At 42.0% G+C, this 25551-nt stretch overlaps 1 protein-coding gene across 7 annotated transcripts in view; it reads left to right on the top strand.

Moving 5' to 3' along the window:
- The window catches only part of RAI14 (retinoic acid induced 14), a 100720-nt gene that overhangs the window by 38580 nt on the left and 36589 nt on the right, over nt 1-25551 (top strand). For all 7 annotated transcript variants that reach the window (XM_021380342.1, XM_021380339.1, XM_021380341.1 and 4 more), the window contains exon 3: nt 23612-23742. In XM_021380342.1, coding sequence (XP_021236017.1) covers nt 23612-23742 — 131 coding nt within the window. The remainder of the gene's footprint in view (nt 1-23611; nt 23743-25551) is intronic.

Raw genomic sequence — 25551 nt, forward strand, 5'->3', positions numbered from 1 at the left:
GAGGGTCACTAGTAAGGACCTTGTATGTAATGAGCTGGTGCTTCTGGGAGGGGCTTGTGCTACTAAGATCCCACAGTCTTGTGGGGGGAATGAGGAGGACGACACACCCTTTTGTAGGAAGAACACAAGGGATGATGTGAGGTTGGTGGCTATGATAACACGTGAGCATGGACAAAAGGGTATTAGGGCTTTAGGAAGCAGTGGGGGAGAACTTCAGATTTCTTCTGGAAGTTTGAGGGAGGGCCCCTCTAGAAAGATAGTGTGCCGGAAAGCCCAGCTGAAGTGCCTTTACACTAATGCACGCAGCATGGGAAATAAGCAGGAGGAACTGGAAACCGTGATGTGCTTGGAAAATTATGAACTGGTTGCTATCACGGAAACGTGGTAGGACGAATCCCATGATTGGAACACTCTGATCATGGGATACAGGCTCTTCAGAAGGGATAGACAGGGCAGGAAGGGAGGGGGAGTTGCCCTCTACGTTAGGAAGTGGATAGATTGTGAAGAGTTGTGTCTGAGTAACAGCCACAACCAGGTTGAGAGCTTATGGATTAAAGTCAGGGATCGGTCCAGTAAAGGAGATCTAGTGGATGGGGTCTGTTACAGGCCCAACAGGCTCATGGGGAGCCTGTTGACGAGGCCTTCTTGCTCCAGCTGCAGGAGGTGTCGCGTTCACGGGCTCTTGTCCTGATGGGGGATTTCAACCACCCAGATATCTGCTGGGATAGCAGAAAGGCGGGCAGCAGACGGTCCAGCAGATTCCTGGAGTCTGTCGAGGATAACTTCTTGTCACGGTATTAGACAGACCAACCTGAGGTGAAGCCTTACTGGACCTGGTGCTCACCAACGTGGAGGAGAGCATTAGAGGGGTTAAGATTGGAGGCAGCCTGGGCTGTAGCGATCATGCCTTGGTGGAGTTTGTGATCTGGAGGAATGCAGGCCTGGCAAAGAGTAAAATCAGGACCCTGAACTTCAGGAGAGCGAAATTCCGGCTGCTCAGGGAACTGCTGGGTGGGATCCCCTGGGAAACTGTCCTTAAGGGTGTAGGAACAGAACAGAGCTGGCAGCTCTTTAAGGACACCCTCCTGAGAGCGCAAGAGCTCTTCATTCCCCAGCAAAAAAAATCGAGCAGGGGAAGCAGGCGACCAGCATGGCTGAGCAAGGACCTGCAGCTTAAACTGAGGAAAAAGAGGGAAATGTATGTGAAGTGGAGGCAGGGTTGTGTAGCCTGGGAGGAATATAGGGCTGTTGTCCGCATGTGTAGAGATAAGATCAGGAAAGCCAAGGCGCAGGTAGAGCTAAACTTGGCTAGGGATGTGAAAAATAACAAGCAGGGGTTCTACAGGTACATAGGCAAGAGAAGACAGGCCAAGGAGAGTGTTCCCCCTCGGGTAAAAGGTAATGGAGAGCTGGCTTCCTCAGACATGGAAAAAGCTGAGGTGCTCAATAAGTGCTTTGCCTCGGTCTTCACTGGTGGTCAGGCTCCCCGTGTCTGCCAGGAGCCTGAACCTCTAGGTGAGGGGGTGGGGAGTGGATTTTGTCCCACTGTAACAGTGGAACAAGTTCGAGACCTCCTCATGAAACTGAATGTATAAAAGTCCATGGGGCCAGATGATATCCATCCCAGGGTTCTGAGAGAGACGGCTGATGTGGTTGCCGAGCCGCTCTCCATCATACTTGAAAAATCATGGCTGTCCGGTGAAGTCCCCAGTGACTGGAGAAAGGGAAACATTACTCCCATTTTTAAGAAAGGGAGAAAAGATGACCCGGAGAACTACAGGCCGGTGAGCCTCACCTCTGTGACTGGGAACATCATGGAGCAGATCCTCCTAGAAGACATGTTAAGGCACATACGTGACAAGGAGGTGATCCGAGACAGCCAGCATGGCTTCACCAAGGGTGGATCTTGCCTGACCAATCTGGTGGCCTTCTACGATGAAGTGACGGCATCGGTGGATGGGAGGAGGGCGATAGATGTCATCTACCTGGACTTCTCCAAAGCCTTTGACAGGGTCCCTCATCACATCCTTCTCTCTAAATTGGAGAGGTATGGATTTGAAGGATGGACTGTTTGATGGGTTAAGAACTGGTTGGCTGGTCGCAGCCAAAGGGTTGTGATAAATGGTTCTGTGTCAGGGTGGAGGCCGGTCACGAGTGGTGTCCCCCAAGGCTCAGTCCTGGGACTGGTGCTCTTCAATGTCTTTATCAATGACATAGACGATGGAATCGAGTGCACCCTCAGCAAGTTTGCAGACGACACTGAGCTGAGTGGTGCAGTCGATAGACGGGAAGGAAGGGAAGCCATCCAGAGGGACCTGGACAGGGTGGAGAAGTGGACCCATGAGAACCTAATGAGGTTCAACAAGGCCAAATGCAAGGTGCTGCACTTGGGCCAGGGCAATCCCATGTATTTATACAACCTGGGGGAAGAACTCCTTGAAAGCAGCCCTACGGAGAAGGACTTTGGGGTCCTGGTGGACGAGAAGCTGGACGTGAGCCAGCAGTGTGCGCTGGCAGCCTGGAAGGCCAACTATGTTCTGGGCTGCATTAAAAGAGGAGTGGCCTGCAGGGAGAGGGAGGTGGTGGTCCCCCTCTACTCGGCTCTTGTGAGGCCCCATCTGGAGTACTGTGTCCAGGCCTGAAAGATGCAGAGCTCTTGGAACGAGTCCAGAGGAGGGACACCAAGATGATCAGAGGTCTGGTGCACCTCTCCTATGAGGAAAGGTTGAGGGAACTGGTCTTGTTTAGCTTGAAGAGAAGGCTCCGGGGAGACCTCATTGTGGCCTTCCAATACTTGAAGGGAGCGTATAAACAAGAGGGGGATCGATTGTTTGTGAGGGTAGATAGCGATAGGGCAAGGGGGAATGGTTTTAAACTAAGACAGGGGAGATGTAAGTTGTATATTAGGAGGAAGTTTTTCACACTGAGGGTGGTGACGCACTGGCACAGGTTGCCCAGAGAGGTTGTGGACGCCCCATCCCTGGAGGCATTCAAGGCCAGTCTGGATGTGGCTCTGGGCAGCCTGGTCTAGTGGTTGGTGACCCTGCACTTAGCAAGGGGGTTGAGACTCGATGATCTTTGAGGTCCTTTTCAACCCAGGCCATTCTATGATTCTGTGATTCCAACTTGTGTCCCTAAACATCGACTTTCTCTCCCTGTCACAGAGATTGTAAGGATTAAACAAAATAATCAGTATCTTTTCTACAGCTAGTGGGGAGGAAGCCTACACTGAATGTTTTCAGTATCCACTTGTTATCTGTGGAATCTGTAACAAACAAAGTAAAACAAAAAAGCCTTTGTTTTTAGCAGGTTCCTCTTGCACCACAGTTTTAATACACCCATGTATACTAGGATTTGGATGCTATGCTGGGATACTTTGGTCTTTGTGTTGTTATTCTCTCCTCAAGCACATGGAAGTTGTCTGACTGTATCCTGCAGAGTGATGCATTTTGGTTAAATATATCCTGGGAGTTCTGCCAGAACTGTCTGTGAGTGGTCTCCAAGGTAACCAGGCTTTTCCTGGCAGAATAGCTTTGGAGGTGACTGTGTTGGTGCAGTAGCAAGAAGTGCATAATTTTTGATTTAGACACAAGTAGCTAGCTCTCTCTCAGCTATGTGAGGCAGGCACTGTCATGTCACTGAAAGGTTCTGAGTTTAGTCCCAAGCTCATGGAGCTGGAAGAGTCCAAGAGTTGAACTGTAATCAGCTTATAGTTTGAGAATAAATCTTTCTGTGCTTGTCTGTTGAAGATTTTTTTCCCTCAGCCAACTGAAAAAATGGTATTGACTTCCTCTGGTGGGAGACTTGTATGGAGCCAGTGAAATATATAGTGGAACCTAAAGTCTTGCGTGCTCTCTTTTGTATTTTTCTTTTTTCTAATGTGTGTGTGAGACTAACTTCATATTTCTTGAGCAGTCATTTTTGATGGTTTAAAATCATTGAAGTGTTGCCCTACAGCATCTTATTTTTTTAGGTCTACAGATATGCATGTATTATTTTATTGCCCTTTTGCTGTGTCTTGCAGTCTCATGCAAACAGCGTATGGATCATAAACAATGCAGTATGTTATTTTTGACATTACATTGAAATTACATTGTTTCTATTTGCAAAATATTACTTCTCGTAAGATAGCACTAGCATGACTGGTTTTAGAGCTTGCAGTAATTCAGAATGTGTATATTCTGTCAGGATGTATGGAGTGTGTTGATAAAGCTCAGTTGAACTGGCTGTCATCCATTTTCCACTTCAGTTTTCCTGTTTGACATAAAATGTTTGGAAAACTTTTTGCATAGGCATAGAAATAATTGAATGACGCACTTTAAAATAAAACAAAGCTGAGGAAGTGGCTAGCTACCCATGAGGCTCAATATTCAACTGAAACTTGTAATTTGTTTTCAAATAATATAATAGTCTCAAGATTTTCTTCTTTTGCCAAGATGTTTGTTACCTTCATTTAAAACAAGTCTGAAATGGAATGGTGGAATTCTCCTTTCCCTCTGTCACTTGTGTCTGAAATGGATTATTCATTTTAAATTCCAATGTAAAAAGTGCGTGAAACACTCCTATCTCTTTTTAACACAGAGTAGAGGTTGAAGGTAACCGCCCAGCAATCATGAAGCCTGGCCCCCACTATTTGGTATCTTGTGCCATCTACAGCATTTTGTACTGAAAGAATGTAGCAGAGGTGGTGGCCAGCCCATAGTGAGCATAACATCCCTGTTTTACAAAGGGGAATATAATAAAACCAGTTCAGTGGCTGGTCAGGCATTCAGCAAGCAGCCTGAGAGAGCATGTTGTGTCAGGGACTGAGTATAAAGCCCTGGACAACTGCAGCACAGAGGTTTAATTTATAGTGATGTTGCAGAGTGTGTGCCAAAACTTTCTTCACTCCTAGCACTTTATGGCACGTAGTTGCTCAGCTTCATAGGGCTGTTTGGAGATGCTGGAGAGTTCTTTATGTTTTTTTTTTCTTCTCAAGCAGATAGAATGCTTTGTGGTGTGATTATGGAAAACCTGATCTTTGTCTTCTTCAAATTTAATGATTCGATGATTCTGAAACTTGTCTGTTCACACTTCGCTATGATTTCTGGAGTTACTATGGTAATATATCTTCTGTACTTTGGTAGTAGCAGTATCTTTTCCTTTAATCTTTTCTGGAAAAGTAACAGGAGATCGATTTCACTTTCTTAGCTTAGTCTCTTCCCATTCAAACAGCATACTAAACCAGAATGTTTAAAATTTGATTTCTTGGAGGTTGCTGTAGGGCAGTTGCGGAATACTGTGTGGAGTTTTCCAAATTCAAGACCTTGATTTTCAAGTGCAGTTCAGAAAAAGGACAAAACTGAACCAATATGTGGTAATTAATATCTGGTAATTTACTGCAGTGCAATAAAAGGACAAAGTAGATATGCTGTAATTAATACTTAAGCTGTTTAAAAAAAATCATTTTGCTAACATCCGGGCCAAGTTTTTGAGAGTTTCCATTTCAGGCCCATATTTAGGTGCAAAAACAAGTTAGCTAACTTTCAAAATGGCATGTGTTCAACAAATAATTTAGTATTTCTATAGCTGGACTTCAGTGGCACAAAATATGCTTAATGTAACATATGATAGTCCACTGAAGTTGCATTGTTCCATAGTATGGATGTAACCTCAGCCTCTGTCAGTGACCATTTTATACATTCTATGTTTTTTATTCACTCCTGGAGTTAGAAACATGGCTGCAGCCTCTCCTTGGTTTGTATTTCAACCCTTGACTCAAGTTACCATTACAAGCTCTTGTCGGAAGATTATAAGAATGGGTGGCTGGGGTATGTGAATACCATGCAGTCAAAAGCATTCCAGGCTTCTCTGTGGGTAATTCTCTATGGTTAAGGCACAGTGGCCAAATTTGGTGGTTTTAAATCACTTTTTTGTTACTGTTTTCTTATAAGTGTTGGGTCGGTATTACAAAGCTGGCCTGCTGAATTCAAGGTTATGGTTTTCTTCTCTTAGTTAACTCTGGATTCTTGAAGTGGCTAAGAGATTGCTACAGCATGCAGGTTGCTTGAGTACAGAAGTTTCTTACCTAAATATGTTGGTGAGTTGAAGCTCAGAGAAAGGTGGATTTTTTATTATTTTTATTATTTTTTTCTACCTTCCTACCCATTACTGAAGAAGAAAGTCAATGTCATCATGACTAATTAGCTGCTTCTCTAAGACAGTGTTTCTAGCATGACTTTGTTCTGGTGCCCATCAGGCCCTAGGGAAGCCAATGTGTCTGCTCTTGCAGAGCAGGAGAGCAAATAGGAGATGTACTGTGCATAACATAAGTCTGTTCAACCCAGTTGCACAATGATTACTGGTTCAGATTGAAGATCCTTGTAGCATTATATCTCCAATGAATCTTTCTGCCTAATTCACAATGGGTTTCTCCTTGAACTCACTCATTTAAAAGTCTTGCAACTGCAATATCCTTTGAAAGGAGTTCCACCAGTCTACCACTGACTTTCCTATTCTGTTTTGATGTGGTCCCACTTTTATTTGCTGGTACCTCACTATGCCAAGAAACACACTTAGTATTTGATCCCCATGGACCTTCTCCACGTTACTGATAATTCTGTCGACTTCATTTCCTCCTGCCCTATCTTTGACGCTAAGGCATCCTAGCCAGTTTATTCTTCATATAGATGCTGTTTTGGATCATCTTTGCACTTTTGAACCTTTTCCAGCTCTACTGTAATTTTAGAGATGAATGGCACTAATACTGCATGCAAAATGTAGTATGACATACAGTAGGTGTACAGTGATCATTCCTAACACTTACTGATTTCATAAAGATGGGGCTGAGTCAGGAAACTTTGATGCTTTTCCTGGCTCACTTGTGTACTCACTTGGCTTATTGGTATTTTTTTTTTCTCTGAACTCTTACACTGGAGTGGTTAAGTGTGCATTCTCTCAGGGAGAACGTTAGCTAGTGTAGTGACTGCCAGGACTATGCCTCTGTTGTGGAGCAAGCTACTATTATATGGGCCGGAGGGGATTGTCCTCAGTAGTTTTCTCTTGCCAATTTTGTCAGTTTGAGAAAGGAAACTACTGCTGCTTGTCATTTTCCTTGCTTCAATGGATTTTTTTTTTCTGGTAGCTTGATTTGAATCATGTATAGATTTAAACTACCTATAATAAAAAGTGGAGTTTTTATAGAATTGTTAGGCATTACAGGCTCACTTAAGATATCTGTGCAGACTTTTTAACATGGAGCCCTAAATATAATGAGGACAAGAGTTATAAAAGTCTACCAAATGGTCACTGCTAATTTCAAGTGATTATAAAGCGCTTGAATAACTTAGATATCGATAACTTCTATTCTGTATATTTTGATCATTAATAATTTGAGAAGTATTTTACTTGTCAGAGCTGATGGCTCCGATATATTTCTTAGCAATTCTTTTTATTCAGCCTTTACACTTTAGACTGCCACTCAGTTTATGTCTGCTCTTAAATTATGTATATTCTTTCCCTTTCCCTAGATTTTTTTTAAAAGGTAAACTTCTTTTGATTTGAAAGTAGTCCTTTAAACTCTTTTCTCTGAAATTTTCATGTTCAATGAGAATGAAGCAGTAATCAACCAAAGATTGTTTTTGAAGCTTATAAGGGGAATCTTTTTAAAAGATGCATTTTTGTGGGAGCGTGTAACGAGTAAGTAGTTTGTTATAGATATTTAGCTGAGCCATGTTTGTAACAGGAATTAATGGTTGATGCATTAATTCAGACTTGAAGAGCAATGCCTATTTCTTTTCCAAGAGAAGACTTGAGAATATTTATGTTGGAGACTTCCAAAAAAACCTTTTGGAAATAGCTAGCCAGTTGGATCTGGAGAATGCTTGTGCGTGTCACATATGTCTAACGACTTTCCCTCTCCTGGGACCAAACTAGATTACATCATATTTTTTGGTTACAAGACAGAATTTTAGTGGAACTTAGCCATATGGTTGAGTCATCTGTGCTCTTCAGTTTTGGAAGGATTATACTAGCATCTTCAAAAGGCTGTTAAATTTATTGGCCTCTTTTAACCCATAAAATTTGGAAACCTTCTGCTGTTTCTGGCAATGAAAACCAACCCATTTCAGCTTATTTATACAATTTGCAGTTATTAATTGAATACGTTAAAGTTGCTGTTAGGGGGTGCAAAAAAGATGCTCATATCATAGATTAATCTGACTTTTAATATCACATGAGATAGAAGGGAATCTCAAATGTGTATAATGCAGATTCTAAAAAAATATACTTTCTTTGCATTTTTGTCATGACCCACAAAGCTCTTAATATCTATCTCTTCTTCATTGCAGTCTTAAAACCTATTACAAATCCTTAATTTCCTTTTCTCTCTCTTCACCTTGTCACATAAGTTATTAAAAGGGATGGATTTAACTCTCTGGTGACCATTTGGTCCCGGGAGTTGTCCGAATTCAGCAATTGTTCATGGTTGTTGTATTAGATGCTCTCTGCAGAATCCAGCATAGCCTTGGTGCGCAGTCTGAATTTTGGAAAAGTATGTAGAGTAAACAGGATGTAACAGGGAGTGTGAATATTTAGGAGTATTTGTCAGACCACTCATAAGCATCAAAGAGGAACAATGGCTTTAAGGAGCTGCTCAATAGGATTTACATTATTACTATACTTAAATGTTTTCCTCTTTTCAGTACCTCTGTGGGCTGTGATGAAGAGGTTCTGGCTGTAACAGGGATGTTTTTGATGATGGAAATGGGGATTATAGCACAGCAGGCCCACTTACTTTACATGGGACTGTGTGCTCTGTCTCCACAGAAATGCTGTGCCACCCTTCAGGATTTTGTACTTTCAGCATTTTTTCATTGTAGCTTTTTAATTCACAGTGACTTTGTACTGGAAAGATGAAATTCTCTAGGTAGTTCAGCAGAAATCTCTTAATACAGAAACTGTGCATGGAGCTTGTGAAGATATCAGAATTTAAGACAGGCAGCCCTGGGAGGATTCCTTAACGTAGCAACAGCAGTATTCCTCAGTGCATCAAGACTGCATGGTCAAACCATTGCCAACACTAATCTCTGCTAAGAGTAAATAGATTGTGGCATGCAAATATAATTCAGTTTAGGAATAATTAATAGGAGCTGAGTGAATGTTTTTTTAACAATAAAAAAAGCAAAGAATTGTGATTTCTGTCATTTGTGTGAACAATCCTAGAGTGTCTGCTGAGATGGAGGTTATCCAAATGAGCAAGAGCATGATAGTGATAGTGCTCAAGTAAATTGTACCTAGATAAGAATATTTAGATGAGAATTGAGGATCTTTAAGTGTAGGCTAGTCCACTAACACTGAGGTGGGGTAGTTGTGACAGGCAGCAGATGGCTTGATCGCTGTTCGAGCAGACAAGAGTTACACTCCCCAATAGCCTGGGGCAAATAGCTGAGTTTCCATGGGCTGCCTCGTTTTCTAGCTGCAGTCTTGATGGTATGAAGAATGAGGTCATCTCTGCCTGGCAAACAGAAAATCTGCGTAAGGGGCACGTGTGGCATTATTCACTCCTGTAGGGAAAGGAAGGAGCTCCTTCAGCAAATGAGCTGTTTCTTCTTCATGGAAGAAATGGACCTGGGAAGTGTTGGTTTACTCTTAGCTAAACATGATCTAGCAGTGTGCCCAGGTGGCCAAGAAGGCCAATGGCATCCTGGCTTGTATCAGAAATAGCGTTGCCAGCAGGAGCAAGGAGGTGATTGTCCCTCTGTCCTCAGCTCTGACGAGGCTGCACCTCGAGTACTGTGTTCAGTTTTGGGCCCCTCACTATAAGAAAGACATGGAGGCCCTGAAGCGTGTCCAGAGAAGGGCAATGAAGCTGGTGAGGGTTCTGGAGCACAAGTCTTATGAGGAGCAGCTGAGGGAACTGGAATTGTTTAGTCTGGAAAAAAAGTAGGTTCAGGGGAGACTTTATTGCTCTCTACAGCTACCTGAAAGGAGGTTGTGGCGAGGTGGAGGTTGGCCTCTTCCATGTAAGTAGCAATAGGACTAGAGCAAATGGCTTCAAGTTGGGCCAAGTTGGTTCAGTATGAGGAAAAATTTTTTCTCCAGAATAGTGGTCAGGCACTAAGATGGGCTGCCCAGGGAGGTGTTGAAGAATAATCTAGATGTTGTACTAAGGGACATTGTTTAGAGGGGAAATATTGGTGATAGGTGGTTGGTTGGACTGGATGATCTTGGAGATCTTACCCAACCTTGGTAATTCTGTGATTCTTTGAGGCTTGAGGGAAGGAAGGCAGTGTGAGTGCCTGCTTGCTCTTTCATTCCTTTTACATAAGGTGCTTGGGGAGTTGATGTTGTGCATACAAAGAATCTGGTGTAGAAAACCTTATTTGATTTTGAGTGCATGTGATGTGGAGAATAAACAACGTGAGGAGATGTGGTGGTGTGAAATCTTTCATGCTCTTCTTCTCTGCTGAATTTAATGCAAAACGAAGCTTTCCTTCCAAATGTTTGAGTCCTACTGGTAATGGATCTTAGGTATAACTGCCTTGTGACTCTTAGATTATCCTTCTCTGTTAAAGCAGATAAGCTTGGCTTGCTACTTTAATACTGGATTTTTGAGACCAATGAATATTAGATCTAGAGGTCAGTCCATGACACAAATATCTGCCAATAGTCTGTTGAAGATCAGAGAGATAGTGAAACATTTTTGCTTTCTTTTGTAGTCAGGAAGTACTTTTAGAGACTGAGTTGAGCCCTTAAAAGACTCCAAACAAAATAATTTCTTGGCATAGCGATTTGTCTCTATGTATGCATTGTGTTTAGTTTGGCAATATGGGTTTCAGAATAGGAGACCGTAACACAGTAACAGTGGATAAGTCATCACAAGAAGGATAAATTCAACTGTAAACTGTTTATCTACTCTGAATGGTTTTGAGATTTTTAACTCAGGTTTTGTTAGAAATTATGACATTTTCTTGCTTCCTACAATAGGAGCCTAGTAGGTATCAAAAATAGTGTGAATTGGTTTGAAAAACAGCTGTCTAAGATGTTTTCTGATGCATGCGGAGAATATTAAGATGGTGGAGTTTTGTCAAGTAATCTACTCAGGTTTTGATAGCAGAAAGAACAAAGCAAAATGGAAACTGCCTTCAGTGTGAGCTGTTGGTATAAGGTAGACATTTGTAAGATTAAAAACAAGGTATTAATGACTTGTACCTTACAGCAGCAGTAATATTGAACAATATGTGTGATTCCTGACTTGGAGCAATTCTGCTTGATGTTGGAGATGTTTATTTTTCTTGTCTTCAGACTTCATAATTAGCCTTTGTCTCTCTGTTCCACTTTACAGAATAATGGGGAGGGAAAAAAAGGGCAATAGCCTTAAAACTAATGAAAATCACCTTTATGCAGAAGTGGCAATGTGAGCAATGGAAACAGAGAGTCATTTGTCAACAAACTGCCAGTCCTAGTAAGTGAGGTGATGTTGCAATTGTATTCCAGGAAGGGTAGATGTCCTTTTGCTTGTCTGGAAGCAAGAATATCCATCAAGCACCTGTTGTCCCTGGCTAAATTCACTAGTCAGCAGAAACTGGAAGATGTTGCTGAAGTTCTGAGTAGATACAGTGAACATAGGTGCTTATACCAGAAAATAACTGGTGCTGATTTTTGAAAACAGTCCGCTAGGGAAGTGGTACGTGTACAGCACTGTATGTCGAAAGCTCAGTGGCTGGAGCTGAGACAGTGATAGGAACCCAGAGTTTAGAACTATGTCTCTCATCCTCAGAGACCATTGTATCTAACACAGTGCATCCCAAGGAGAAAGGAAGAAGGGGAAGAATGCTAGGAGGCCTCTGTGGATCAACAAGGAGCTCCTGGACTTATTTGAGCGCAAAAAGAAAGTCTGTAGGGAGTAGAAGCAAGAATGGGTTAGCTGAGAGGAATGCAAAGAGGCTGTTAAAGCAGCCAGGGACCAGGTTAGGAAAGCTGAAGCCCAGACAGAGCCAAGGACATAAAAGGGAACAAGAAGAATTTTTAGAAGTATATCAGTGGTAAAAGGAAGGCTAGGGAAGATGTGGGTCCTCTCTGGAAGGAAACTGGAGACGTGGTCATGAGAGCTGTGGAGAAGGCTGAGGTGCTCAATTACTTCTTTGCCTCGGTCTTCTCCAGGAAGAACTCTAGCAACACCACCCAAGCTGCAGAAAGCAAAGGTGAGAACTTGGAGAAGGAAGATCCGCTCGCTATAAGTGAAGATCAGGTTCCAGACCATCTAAAGAACCTGAAGGTGCACAAGTCCATGGAACCTGGGGAGATCTATCCATGGGTTCTGAGGGAACTGGCAGATGAAGTTGCCAAGCTGCTATCCATCATATTTGAAAGATCATGGCAGTCGGGTCAAGATCCCACTGACTGGAAAAGGGGAAACACAACCCTCATTTTCAACAAGGGAAAAAAAGAAGATCTGGGGAACTACAGGCCGTTCAGTTTCACATCTGTGCTGGATAAGATCATGGAATAGATCTAAGGCACACAGAAAATAAAGATGAGGTGATTGGAGGTAACCAGTATGGCTTCATGAAGGGTGAATTGTGCCTAACAAACTTGGTGGCCTTTGGTGATGGAGTTACATCATTAGTGGATAAAGGAAGAGCAACTGATGTCATCTACCTAGACTTGTGCAATGCATTTGATGCTATCCTGCACGATGTCCCTGTCGCCAAATTGGAGAAGAATGGATTTGAGGGATGGACCACTCGCTGGATAAGAAATTGGCTGGATGGTCGCACTCAGAGAGTTGTGGTCAATGGGTCAATCAGTTCCTAATGGGAACTGATGACAAGTGGTGTTCCTTAGGGATTGGTACAGGGACCAGTGTTGTTTACCATCTTTCTTGGCGACATGGATAGTGGAATCGAGTGCACTGGATATGAGCAGTGTTTGAGAGTTGTGTACGTCCCAGCCTGCTTAGAACCCCATGATATGTTGCTGTGCTTACTAGATTTGGGCCAGGCGTTTGGTCTGGCTGGACTATGTTAATGCATTGGTTTCCCTTGCTGTTTCTGGACTGAGCCTTTTCACTTTCTTACTCTTACAGAAATGAAATCTCACACTTAAGTTATGAAGAGGCCACCAATCTCTGCTTTATTAATTGCACAGATTGCCACCAATGATGTTATGGCTACCCTGCATATGAAGTCTGACTGAAATTTGTCAAAATTCAAGAAATTAATAAAATTAAACGTAAATATCTCAGCTAAGTAGTGATCTCTTACATGCATCTCTTTCCATTTTCATTGTCCTCTTGAACACAGACAGCTCACAAACAGCCACAAATTCCAGTCATGAATTAAGCAAAAACAACATTAACTTTTCTCAACTTCTCTTAAGTTATTTTTTCTCTTCTACAAGCTTACAGTTTCAGATGGCCATTTTGATCTGCCTGTTCTCTGCTGATGAAAGACTCTTTCTTGTCACAGCATGTAGTCACCTGTTGCTGGGAGACTTTCAGGGCAGTCCTACTGGCTGATAAAAGTGCCCTGCTGAGTGACTTGCTGTTCAGTTGTATTATTCTGGGATTCAGCGTTTAAAAAAAAAAAAGGTTTTTTTCAGTAATAATCGCTTCATTATCCACAGAAGCTACCCAATGAATGGGTAATTATCAAGATTTACTGACTATCTACCATTAGTCCTTTGTTAACATTGCTGATTCATTCACTTGACTGCGTCCTCCATCCCTATGATGGTTTTTCTCTCCTATTCAAATGGAATTTGTACTCTGCAACAAACATGGTCCCTAGTATCAAACAGACATTGTTCACTCTGCATACCGTTATTCCAACTAGGCAGTGTAGCAGAAGGAGCAAGAGAACAATCAAGTAACACTTCTTGTTGTAGCAAGTTCACAAGTTACTTGCTTTAGCACTACTGTTTCCACTTTTGAAGAAATGCTTTTTTAAGCTCTGTGAACTGCAAATGTTTGTTTTGCTTGTATAATTGATGTTGCTAGCCATCAGTCATCTCAAATAGGCAGCATGATTGGCCAAGTGAAGTTGGAAAAGACTTTCTGGTATAGCAATTATTAATGTATAGATAATATCACTATGAATTACTTTCAAGACCTTTGTCACACTTTGCATTTTTGATAACTTAATTAGAGATCAAGACATTATTTGTGGTAAAGTTAATGAACGTAGCATATTTTGGCACAGCGTACAGGGCACTGCCTGAGTGGGGTGTACTGTGGCAAAGGTCATCTTACAGTGGCGTTGGTGACTAATGAAGCACCTGGGCAGATTTTGGAAGGTATATAGGAAAGAGCTGGTTCCCCAGCAGTTGAAAGGGTTCTTGGAGGTAGTAGCTTCTGGAGTCTACTAAGCTCTGAATGTCCTGGGAGCTGCTGCCATATGTTTGGACAAGTTGTTGTTGGTAAGTTCAGAAAATCTTGCCATTCTGCAAGGGAGACTTTCACCATGCAAATTTGTTTCTGGCGAATTCAATCTTGAGGATGGAGGGCAGGGGCAAGTTTAGACTAGTTATCCACTTACCACTGAGTCCTGGGTTAAATGTTTTCAGGTAAGGCGTTCTTTTAAGAAAAGCCATCGTCTGTTGCTTTAACTCTGAGAGATGTTTTGTCTAGTGAGGTGCATTCCCTACAATAGCATTGTTCTTAGGACCTCTTGGGAAATCCAGCTCATGCGGACTTTTGTGGATGACCTTGTGATGCAGTGGTGTTCGGGGTCTTTGCCATGCAATTGTGACGCCAGTTTTTAAGTATTCCTTTCCTTTTCAGTCAGCAAGTTGCTGAGTTTGAAGTTATCAGGAATTTCAATTTGCTACTCAGCTTCCCTGCAGTTCTGATTTCAGTGGAGATAACATAACTCTGTCTCCAATAGGTTTGTAACAATGCAAGGTCACTTAAATCATCTCCTGTAGGCTGCATGCCAGAGATAAAGAAACACAGTTGTCATCCAAGTAATGTTTGCTAAGGTCTTTGCACATGGGAAACACTGTGTACAAGTGCTAAGTAGAACTGTCACCTCTTGTCATATGTTGTCGTTTCTTTCATGGCGTGTACTGGTAATCTCACAGATAACTGAGCTTTAATGTTGTGATGCGATTGTGATGGAAAACAAGGAAGTATCTTAAGCATTTTTTAAATTCTTGAGCTTCTCATATGGGAGCAAAAATGTTCATTTTGTCAGAGAAACAAAAACAATGCTTAAAACAGTTAATGCAAGATTTAACTGCAAAAAGTAGGTTTTGATATGAAGATTTATCTTTGGACTCAAAACAATTTGCCATCTAAGCATACTGTGTATGATCACAATGGCAAAGGATTTTTAATGTGCATTTCCAACACCATACATTAACTATTTGATTATACAACTGCAAGATACTTGAAATCTCTAGGTTTGCAGAGGAAATAACTTCTCTGTCTGTGGCTGATGAAGCTGCATCTGGGACAGTTACACCTATCCTGAAGATTATCAATGAAGGTAGTGCGTACACTTTGTGTTTGGCTCTGGTATCATGCCCTTTTTAATGAGTAATCATAGAACAGTCAGTCAATCCCCTCCTGCCTTCTTCCTCACTCCCCAAACCTCAGTCTGGCAGTACCTTGTGAAGGAGGGGCTTCCCCTCCTGAGCCTGGCTAGCTCTGTCCTGCGCACTTCTTTCTCAGGTTCCTAAGTGTTTGAACATGGAAAACCTTTAACTCTTATGAGAAAGATCCTTCTGACCATTGCCATACAGCACACTTTCCCATCCAAAAATTGAAGACAAAGACTAGAGACTGTCCTCGACAAAGATGTTATATAAGTCAGATGGTCTACTCTAGTTCTGTTAAGCCATATCATTTTTTAATTTTGGTTTACTGTCCTTTCAGCTGTCTCTGTCTTGCATTTAGTTCCCTTCAGTCAGCATTATGGCGACCGGTCACAAGTGGTGTTCCCCAGGGGTCGGTGCTGGGGCCTGTCCTTTTCAATATCTTAATTGATGACCTGGATGAGGGCATCGAGAGCACCCTCAGTAAGTTTGCAGACAACACCAAGCTGGCAGGAAGTGTCGATCTGCCTGGGGGTAGAGAGGCCCTACAGAGAGATCTGGACAGGCTGGATCTCTGGGCTTAAGCCAATGGGATGAGGTTCAACAAGACCAAGTGCCGGGTCCTGCACTTTGGCCACAACAACCCCAGGCAACATTACAGGCTTGGGGCAGAGTGGCTGGAAGGTTGTGTGGAGGAAACGGACGTGGGAGTATTGGTCGATTCTCGGCTGAGCATGAGCCAGCAGTGTGCCCAGGTGGCCAAGAAGGCCAATGGCATCCTGGCTTGTATCAGAAATAGTGCTGCCAGTAGGAGTAGGGAAGTCATTCTCCCTCTGTACTCAGCCCTAGTGAGGCCCCACCTCAAGTACTGTGTCCAGTTCTGGGCCCCTCACTATAAGAAAGACATTGAGGCCCTGGAGCGTGTTCAGAGGAGGGTGACGAAGCTGGTGAGGGGTCTGGAGCACAGGCCTTATGAGGAGCAGCTGAGGGAGCTGGGATTGTTCAGTCTGGAGAAGAGGAGGCTCAGGGGGGACCTTATCACTCTCTATAACTACCTGAAGGGAGGTTGTAGTGAGCTGGGGGTCAGCCTCTTCTCTCTTGTAACTAGTGACAGGATGAGGGGGAATGGCCTTAAGTTGCGCCAGGGGAGATTTAGGCTGGACATTAGGAAACACTACTTTTCTGAAAGAGTGGTCAGGCGCTGCAGTGGGCTTCCCGGGGAGGTGGTTGAGTCACCGTCCCTGGAGGTGTTCAAGAAACGTTTAGATATAGCATTGGGAGACATGGTTTAGTGGTGGTGTTGGTGGTAGGTGGATGGTTGGACTGGGTGATCTTGTAGGTCTTTTCCAACCTAGCTAATTCTATGATTCTGTGATTACAGTTAGGGCTATTGGAGGGTGGTGGATTATCTGCTCCCCTATATAAATGCACTCTTGTTAGTAGGAAGAGATTGCCTATTTGTTGGCATGACTGAAAATTTCCTTTTATCAAAAGCAGGCACTTCTTGAGCATTGATCACTATTCATTTCTCTTATGTCGTGGTTTTATGATTTTCGGTTATTGGTATTCCACATCATAACATCATGTAGTGTATGTACCTGGTTCTCAGAAGAGAAGGGCTACTACATTCCCCAGGGTACTTTGCTCCTCTGTTACCATTTCTGGACAGCGGGAAAAGATAAAAGCTTGCAGAACACGAGACCTCATCCCTTTTTCTGCCTGTCTCTCGTCTTGGCAGCACCTCGCTCCTCAGCTGTCTTATCGTCGGTAGTAGAGTAAGGTCTACCTTGATTTTGGGACATTCTCTCTCTCTGTATTGGATTTATCAGCTTAAATTGTAATTGTATTGTATTATAGTGTGTTGTTTTGCATTCTGATATCTTATTCAGTAAATTAGTTTGTTTCTCCTCAGATTGTTGCTGCTGTTCTTTGCTGTCAGGGCCATCTCCTTACCCTTTTTCCCTTTTCCCAGGGCATGGGCCCGTGGGTCCCCCATCCCATTCGTCACGGAACCGGGCCGAACGCCCGTAAACCGTTGATATCTTAATATCCAATTAAACTAATCATGACCTAAAATGAATAGCACATTGATGTTAAAAAAAAAAATAAAGAGGACAGGGAGCAGCTGGAAATGTGCGATATAAGATACTAATTCTGCTATATTAATCCGAAATATGTCTTATTAGCTAAATTTTGCATGTTTTTACAAACCATTATTATTGCAGAATGGTAACTGTTTTGGGGACTTTGTCTTGTTGAGGAAGGGATAAAGAAACCCCACAAGTACAGTCTTTTCCATGGGGATTCTGCCAACTTAGGTACATGGAAATGTTTGCCTTTAATACCAAGCTGCTTGTTTGTTTTTTTACCTGCATATAGTACGGTGTCCCATACTGTCCAGGTGTCTCAACTGACTAACTTGCATATTTGCAACACTCTTCAAAAAAAAAAAAAAAATCCTTTGGCTTTATTGTTGACAGAAAGTATCTACTTAACTGCTTGAGTCTGATGTTTATGTTGCTTTGGCACTATACTCAAGAGATTTTCAGAAGATGCTACTGCTGTTCTGCGTTAACATTTAGTTTGTGCCCTACATGAATTTGCTCACTTCAACAGCTTTATCGATGACCTGGATGGTGGAAACAAGTGCAGCCTCAGCAAGCTTGCAGATGACATCAAGCTTTCAGATAAAAGCTGAGTGGTGCAGCTGATGCAACAAAGAAAGGGATGCCATGCAGAAGGACCTGGACAGGCTCAAAAAGTTGGCTTACAAGCACAGTATGAGGTTCAACAAGGCCAAGAGCAAGGTGTTGCACGTTGGTTGGGGCAATCCCAGATATGTGCACAGACTGGGAGAAGAGCTCCTTGAGAGCAGTCCTGCAGAGAAAGATTTGGGGGTTCTGTGAATGAAAAGCTGGACATGAGCCAGCAGTGTGTGCTTGCAGCCTGAAAGGCCAACTACCCTGGGCTGCATCAGCAGAAGGGTGGCAGCAGGGAGAGGGAGGGGATTGTCCCCCTCTGCTCTGCCCTTGCGAGGCCCTAACTGCAGTACTGACATATCCCAAGCCCCCAGCACAAGAAGGATACAGAGCTGTTGGAGCAGGTCCAGAGGAGGTCACAAAGATGCTCAGAGGGCTGGAGCACCTCTCCTATGAAAAAAGGTTGAGGGAGCTGGGCTTGTTTAGTTCAGAGAAGACTCTGGGAAGACCTCATTGCAGCCTTCCAGTACTTATCAGGAGCTTATGAACAGGAGGCAGGTAGTGATAGGACAAGAGGGAAGGGTTTTTAACTAAAAGAGGGGATATCTAGGTTAGATACTAGGAGGATATTCTTTATTCAGAGTGTGGTGCAGTAGTGGCACAGGTTGCCTAGAGAAGTTTCAGATGGCCCATCCTGGACTTCAAGGCCAGGTTGAGTGGGGCCCTGGGCAGCCTAAGCAGGTGGAAGGCAACCCTGTCCATGGCAGGAGTTTGGAACTGGATGATCTGTAATGTCCCTTCCAACCTAAGCCAGTCTGTGATTCTACAAAGGCATGTCTAAGCATTTCTGTTGCAACAGGAAACATTCATTTATGCTACCTGAAAGAGAAGTAAGTGACAGGACTGAAGCTTCCAAAGGGCTGTTTGATGGATGGTGCTATGCTGCCTGGCTGAAATGTAGAAGTTTTGTTAGTGGGTGTAGATAAAGCAAGGAATCAGCAAGAAGCCTTGTGATAGAGTAGGCAGCATGTGTGGCACGGGCAGCTGAAGAAGATTGCCTTAGAGAAACATTTGGGCTTCCTGAGTAAGTGGTATAGGATGGTTTGTGGGACTCAGTGGCAAAACCTTATTGTGGAGGGCTTAAGAAGTTAAGCTCTCTAGTTATATAATCTGCAGACAACCTCAGTCCTTCCAGTACTCTTGGCCAAAGAGAGCATCTCTCATGTCCATGTTGTCCAAGATGAACAAATGTTGCTGCTGCATGATAAATGACAGCTCAAGGTGCCTTTCACAGACATTTACTGAGCAGTAGCAGCAGCAGCTGAGAGTATCCATGTTTTGTGTTGTCCTGCACCAAACTGAGTGGTGCAGTTGACACACTGGAGGGAAGGGATGCTATCCACAGGGACCTGGATAGGTCTGAGAGGTGGGCCTATGCCAACCTCCAGAAGTTCAGCAAGGCCAAGTGCAAGGTCCTGCACCTGGGTCAGGGCAATAACAAGCACAGATACAGGTTGGGTGGAGAATGGCTTGAGAGCAGCTCTGAGGAGAAGGATTTGGGGTTGTTGGTTGATGAAAGATTCAGCATGAGCTGGCAATGTGCGCTTGCAGCCCAGAAGGCCAACCGTATCCTGGACTGCATCAAGAGAAGAGTGACCAGTAGGTTGAGGGAGGTGATTCTGCCCCTCTGCTCTGCTCTTGTGAGACACCACCTGGAGTACTGCGTCTAGTTCTGGAGCCCCCAACACAAGAAAGACATGGAGTTGTTGGAGCAGGTCCAGAGAAGGGCCATGAAGATGATCAGAGAGCTGGAGCATCTCCCCTACAAGGACATGCTGAGAGAGTTGAGGCACTTCAGCCTGGAGAAGAGAAGGCTCTGGGGAGACGTTATAGTGACCTTCTAGTACCTGAAAGGAGCCTACAGGAATGGTTGGGAGGGACGTCTTATAAGGACCTGTAGCGACAGGACAGGGGAAGATGGCTTTTAACTGGAAGAGGGTAGAATTAGACTAAATATTAGGAAGAAATTCTTTTCTGTGGGGGTGGTGAGACACAGGAACAGGTTGTCCAGTGAGGCTGTGAATGCCCTCTCTCTGGAAGCATTCAAGGCTGGGCTGGATGGGACTTTGAGCAACCTGGTCTAGAGGGAGATGTCCCTGCCTATAGCAGGGGGTTGGAACTAGGTGATCTTAAAGGTCCCTTCCAACCTAAAGCATTCTATGGTAAGTTACCACTTAGGTCTTTTATGGATACATCATGGTAACAGTGTCTCGTGGGATCAAAAACAGGCTGCTGCTGCAAGGTACCCTGAAAATGTTCAGATGAACAGAGTCAGTGCCTCTGTTCAGGGATCTCTATTTTCTGATCTGCTCTGTGCACCTGTCACTATGCAGTTTTTGATTACATGAGCTGCTGTGAAAACCCCACTGACTAAAATTTCTCAAAGTTGCTTCCAGCCATGGGTGCAGTGTCTTTCTGAGCATGTATTGTTACTTCTAGATTTTTTTTTCCTGAAGAGGATGGAAAGTAGAGCTAAAATTTCCTATAGCAGTGGGTATTTTTGAGAGTCTGTGGTATGCCATTTATTTATTTATTAGCTGTCCCTTTAACTTCAGGAATGCATTGTGCAAGGCTACTGTGGAATGCAGTGGAGAAATAAAAACAGTTCAGACATATTAGAGAAATACTTAAGCAACAGTTGATACCTGCATAGTAGTTTTTTTTTTTCTTTTTTTCCCTGATTGGACAATTGTCTCCCGCATTCCATTTTGCAAATAAAATAAGGTCTCTAAATAGATTTTTATAACTTACATTATACTTAAATGTGTATAGTTCTGAAATAGCTTGAATAGAAACTGGGTCTTTTGTCTTTTAAGAATCTTACATAGAATACAGCTGTTTTAATTTTTTAAATGAGCCTAACTGATACACAGTGATAAAGGGAAACTGCATATTCTTTTGTCTTTCAGTAGCAAAATAAAAGAGCTGATATGATAGCATTAAAGATGTTACAGCATCACTAAGGAAATCTGAAAACATGCAATTGAAAGAAGTACAGTTGGATCAAGTATTTGACAGTCTGTAAGACTGGTTATTTCTTCAGCAATTCTGAGTCATGGTGTTTAGAAGAAGAGGTTCTAATTAGATTCAGGATTAGCACCTTGAAAACAAGGGTCCAAAATTACAGATCTTCCTGTTTTAGTCTATAGTCTCTATGGCTTTCATCTGAATAGGAAAAAGAATTACCAGCGTTGCATAAAAAATAAGGAAATTTACAATGATAGCTGTTCTTTGACACTGAGTTGGAGCTGGTAGACCTGAGTGTTTTTCAGGGTCTTCATGAGAAACTGCTTTGCTTAACATCTTGTCCATGTTTGACTCTGTTTAATTCATAGATAGAAGGGATTCTGACTAGCGGTACTTAAGTTAGGGTTATCATGTTACCTGCTGTCTCTTCCTTTCTGAAGACTCGGGAGAAAAAAAAGGTGTGGGATTTAGGTGCTATTAACACTTGCAGTCATCAGGCGATTCATTACGTATCTTATATTTAAATATCTTACATGACTGTGTAATAAAAAAAGTCAGAATAACGTAAAAAGTCCAAAACAAAAGACACAGTATGTTGTCAAACAAACAAGGTTAATTTTAAGGCATTATACTTTTACAAATAGGATATTTTTTGTTTAATATCTGTTTTTGATAGTAGGCTCTCTGTAAAAGGATAAAAGTTCCCAAATGAAGAATATGCAGTGAGTTTCATTTTAGATGGAGCCTCCTACTTCAAAGGGCATTCATTGCCATGAAGTCTAAGTATTGCTAGGGGAAACATCATTTTTTGCAGATGTAACTAATGCTCTGCAGTCTACAGATATCTATTCCAGTGGTTTAGGAATGAATAATATAACCTGCTTGATGCAGTTACCCACCAGTCATAACAGTGCCATAAGCCCACAGTTGTTCTTTGTTGTCTGCATGCCACTTCCTTTGACAGAGCAACCATTCATATTCCTGGTTCCAGGTGTTGCTCTTTCAATTCCTGCCTACTTTCTTGCCTGCACTGTACTCTCGCATTAATGTTGTGTTGCTGTTTTTTTAATTTATCCATAGATTTAGTTTTTAAATAGCTAGTAAGGTGGAACACTTTTCTTCCCTTCTACTTTTGAGAGTGTGCAGAGCCTGCAGAGCTGGTTTGTACCAATGTGCAGCTCATACATTTTTTCTCACAAGTCCAGATGGCAGAGCATTGAATATTTTGTTCAGCTGGTGGCAAAAAAAAAAAAAAAAAAATCTCTACAAAGTGTTAGAACAAAGTGCTCTTTAAGCTGAATATTTCTCAAGGAGCATATTAATATGATTTCAATCTTTGCCGAAGTTGTTTGTGCAGAAGTACAGTGCTGATGAACAGATAGTTCTGACCAAGATGAGCAAACTGATGTCAAAGAGAAAGCTGTAATCTGTTGAAGATACTTTTCTGAGTGTGGCAGGATGTAGTGCTAAGCCAAAAGCAGCTTTTAATTGCATGTGAATCAGATGTTCTTCCTGAAGGCTGTTGTTAGTCCAGTCTAGAAAGCATAGCTGGAACTTTTCCAGGGTTTATTTTTTTTGCTGTGATTATATGGGATATAAAAGGTTACTTTGTTTTCGTAGTAACTTCCTAGATTCTGGTTACAGATCTGGTAGAAGAAATACGCCATGTCCTGGGAGTTTGGAGTTGTAGGGGACATCATCACATTAGGAAGTAATGTCCTGTCATTGTTACAGGTGATGAGAATCTCCAAAGAGATATTAGTGAACTATGTTTGGAAAGGTTTAAATGTAAGGTGCTTGTCTTTTGCTTTCATTTGTACTATGGTTGTACTGTCCATTTTAGCTTGATTCCTTTGTTTTAAAGGCAAAGATGGGGGTTGAAAGCTCAGTAGAAGTAGTTACAGCCAACAAAGGTAAGTCTCTTGATCTGTTGTGCTCCACAAAGTGTGACAAGGGGAAAGACCTGAAATATGTAAAATTTTGGCTGACCTGTGTTTGTAGGGAGTGATGTGAATCAGCTCACACAGCTCATTGGGTATCCACCTGATGTATGTGATGAAGATCTCATGGGGCAAGTACAGCTCCAAAATGGAAAGCAAGACTAGACAAATGAAGTAGAACAGAGTATGAGCAAATGGGCATACAGGTGCATTACTCTTCTACAAGAGTGTCTGTCTGTGGTCCCGGTTTGAGCCATTGACCACTTGGGAGCTTGTGCTGCATAGGTTGCAAATTTATTTAATGCAGCTTTATCTGCACCTTCTTTAGGCTTTTGACTCAGCTTTCAATGGTGCTAAATATGTGCATGATCATTCCAGGAAGCCTGTGCACAGTGCGAGAACTAATGTTTCTTTTTCTTTTTACTGCAGACCAATGAGTGGAATAAGAATGATGATCGGCTACTGCAGGCGGTGGAGAATGGTGATCCTGAAAAAGTGGCTTCATTGCTGGGTAAAAAGGGAGCCAGTGCCACCAAACAAGATAGTGAGGGCAAAACTGCGTAAGTCTAACTTAAATTTGTGATTTAAACATGATAGTGGGAAAAAGCAGCCTTGGATGTGCATGCCACTTCCAAGAATTAAGAACCAGAAACCATCCTGAAAACAAAGGTACCATTTCTTAATCAGAAACCTACTGAACTAAATTGAAGCTCATCTGCTAGACATATTGATCCCATTTTAGTACTGAGTACTTTGAGACTTGGGAATTTCATGACACAGTACAGATTGCACAGTCCAAAAGGCATTAATCTTTGAGTCTGTTTTTTCCTATGAGCATTAGCTTAATGACATAGAACTGAAGATATTTTTTCTATCTAATGGTTTAGTTTGAATTGAAGTTTTTGTGATGGGCTTTTAAAATCTTGCAGATACTAATGACTCGTGCAACTGTTCCTTGTTTTGATTGAAATTTGGCAATGAAAGTTTTGTGTGAATGAGATTTCTTTCAAAGTCTCAGTCTATTTTTCATTGAGACTCAATTTAGTATTTTCTTCTATTCTTCCTCTTGTTCTCTGATTAGCAGGCTTAACTGTGGTAGATAAAAGATTCCAGTAAGAAAGTTACAACATGGAATTGCTATCCTTAAGCTTCCTTAAGGGACTGGGAGATGATTAAATGAATAAGTGTAAAATAGGCTTCCCATGAGAAAACCAAAGCTTTCAAAAAATTATGGAGAGATGGAGAGAAAGGAAAACAACTTCTAGTCTTATGGTAGACAGAATGAGGCAGTTTATAAAAGAAAATAATTACTAATGAATTACTTTTGCATTATTTATTGAGTCACATTCTGTTTCTTGCTTGATCTGTTTGAGTTTTCTACATCTGCACTGTTTCTGTTCTGCATCTGAGGAAACTGAATGATGGCAGCAACTCATAATGATCTGCAACTTCTTCCTGCAAAAGTCCACATTTTCTTAATTACTTTAAGTGGCCTTTCTCCACACACAGTATGATTTTAATTTTAAAAGTTGCATGTGTATGTTTTTCTTCTGAAAAAGACATAATCATAGCCTGACTTCTTTCAAGTCTTCTCAAATAGAGATACGTTTAGCATCTTGTGTTTTTTCTACTCAGTGTAACCTCAGAGCTAATGTCCTAAGCTGCCCTGTGTCCAGTGTAACACTGGTATTTTGCAAGTTTCATATACAATTTGATACTGATTTTTTTCTAGTAAGCCAAGCAAGACTGAAATTATCTATAAATGTACACAAGCCTTTTGACTCTTAATAATGAGGTTGTAACTGTAGGGATTTGGTGCAGTGGCTTTCATATTTACAGAAACATACTTCAAAATTTACTCTTCTTTGTAGTTGCAAATAAAGAAGTTGACTATATATTTCTATTGATTATGCAGCTACTAATTATGCAGATACATATACTGTTAATTTTTTGAAATATAATTAGATTTAATTTTGGTTTACAAATATGAATTAATGCTGTAAAGATCTATGTTTTTAATAGTTTAGTATGCTCAGCTAATTATCAGTTACTTTTAAAGTATTTCTATGTAGTGGTTTAAAAAAATAAACTTGAGAGAATGCAAAAAATACCATTGTTGTGATACAGAAATACAGCTTGTCAACTCTCATTCTGTTTCCAGTGCTTTGAGAAACTCAGCAGACCTGCTTGAGTTATTTCTTCTTCAATTTTGAAAGATAGAGACAGACAGGTATAGTAGCCATGACACTGATCTGGAGAGACATAGCTACCAAAGAGTACTGTGATCCAGAAGTGTTCTTTAGTATGGCTTATTACTAACAGACAAATTCTTGTTTTCATTTTTCCAATTTCAGAGTCTTTTAATTTTT

Source organism: Numida meleagris, chromosome Z (genome assembly GCF_002078875.1).
Source record: "Numida meleagris isolate 19003 breed g44 Domestic line chromosome Z, NumMel1.0, whole genome shotgun sequence".
Classification (NCBI taxonomy): domain Eukaryota; kingdom Metazoa; phylum Chordata; class Aves; order Galliformes; family Numididae; genus Numida; species Numida meleagris.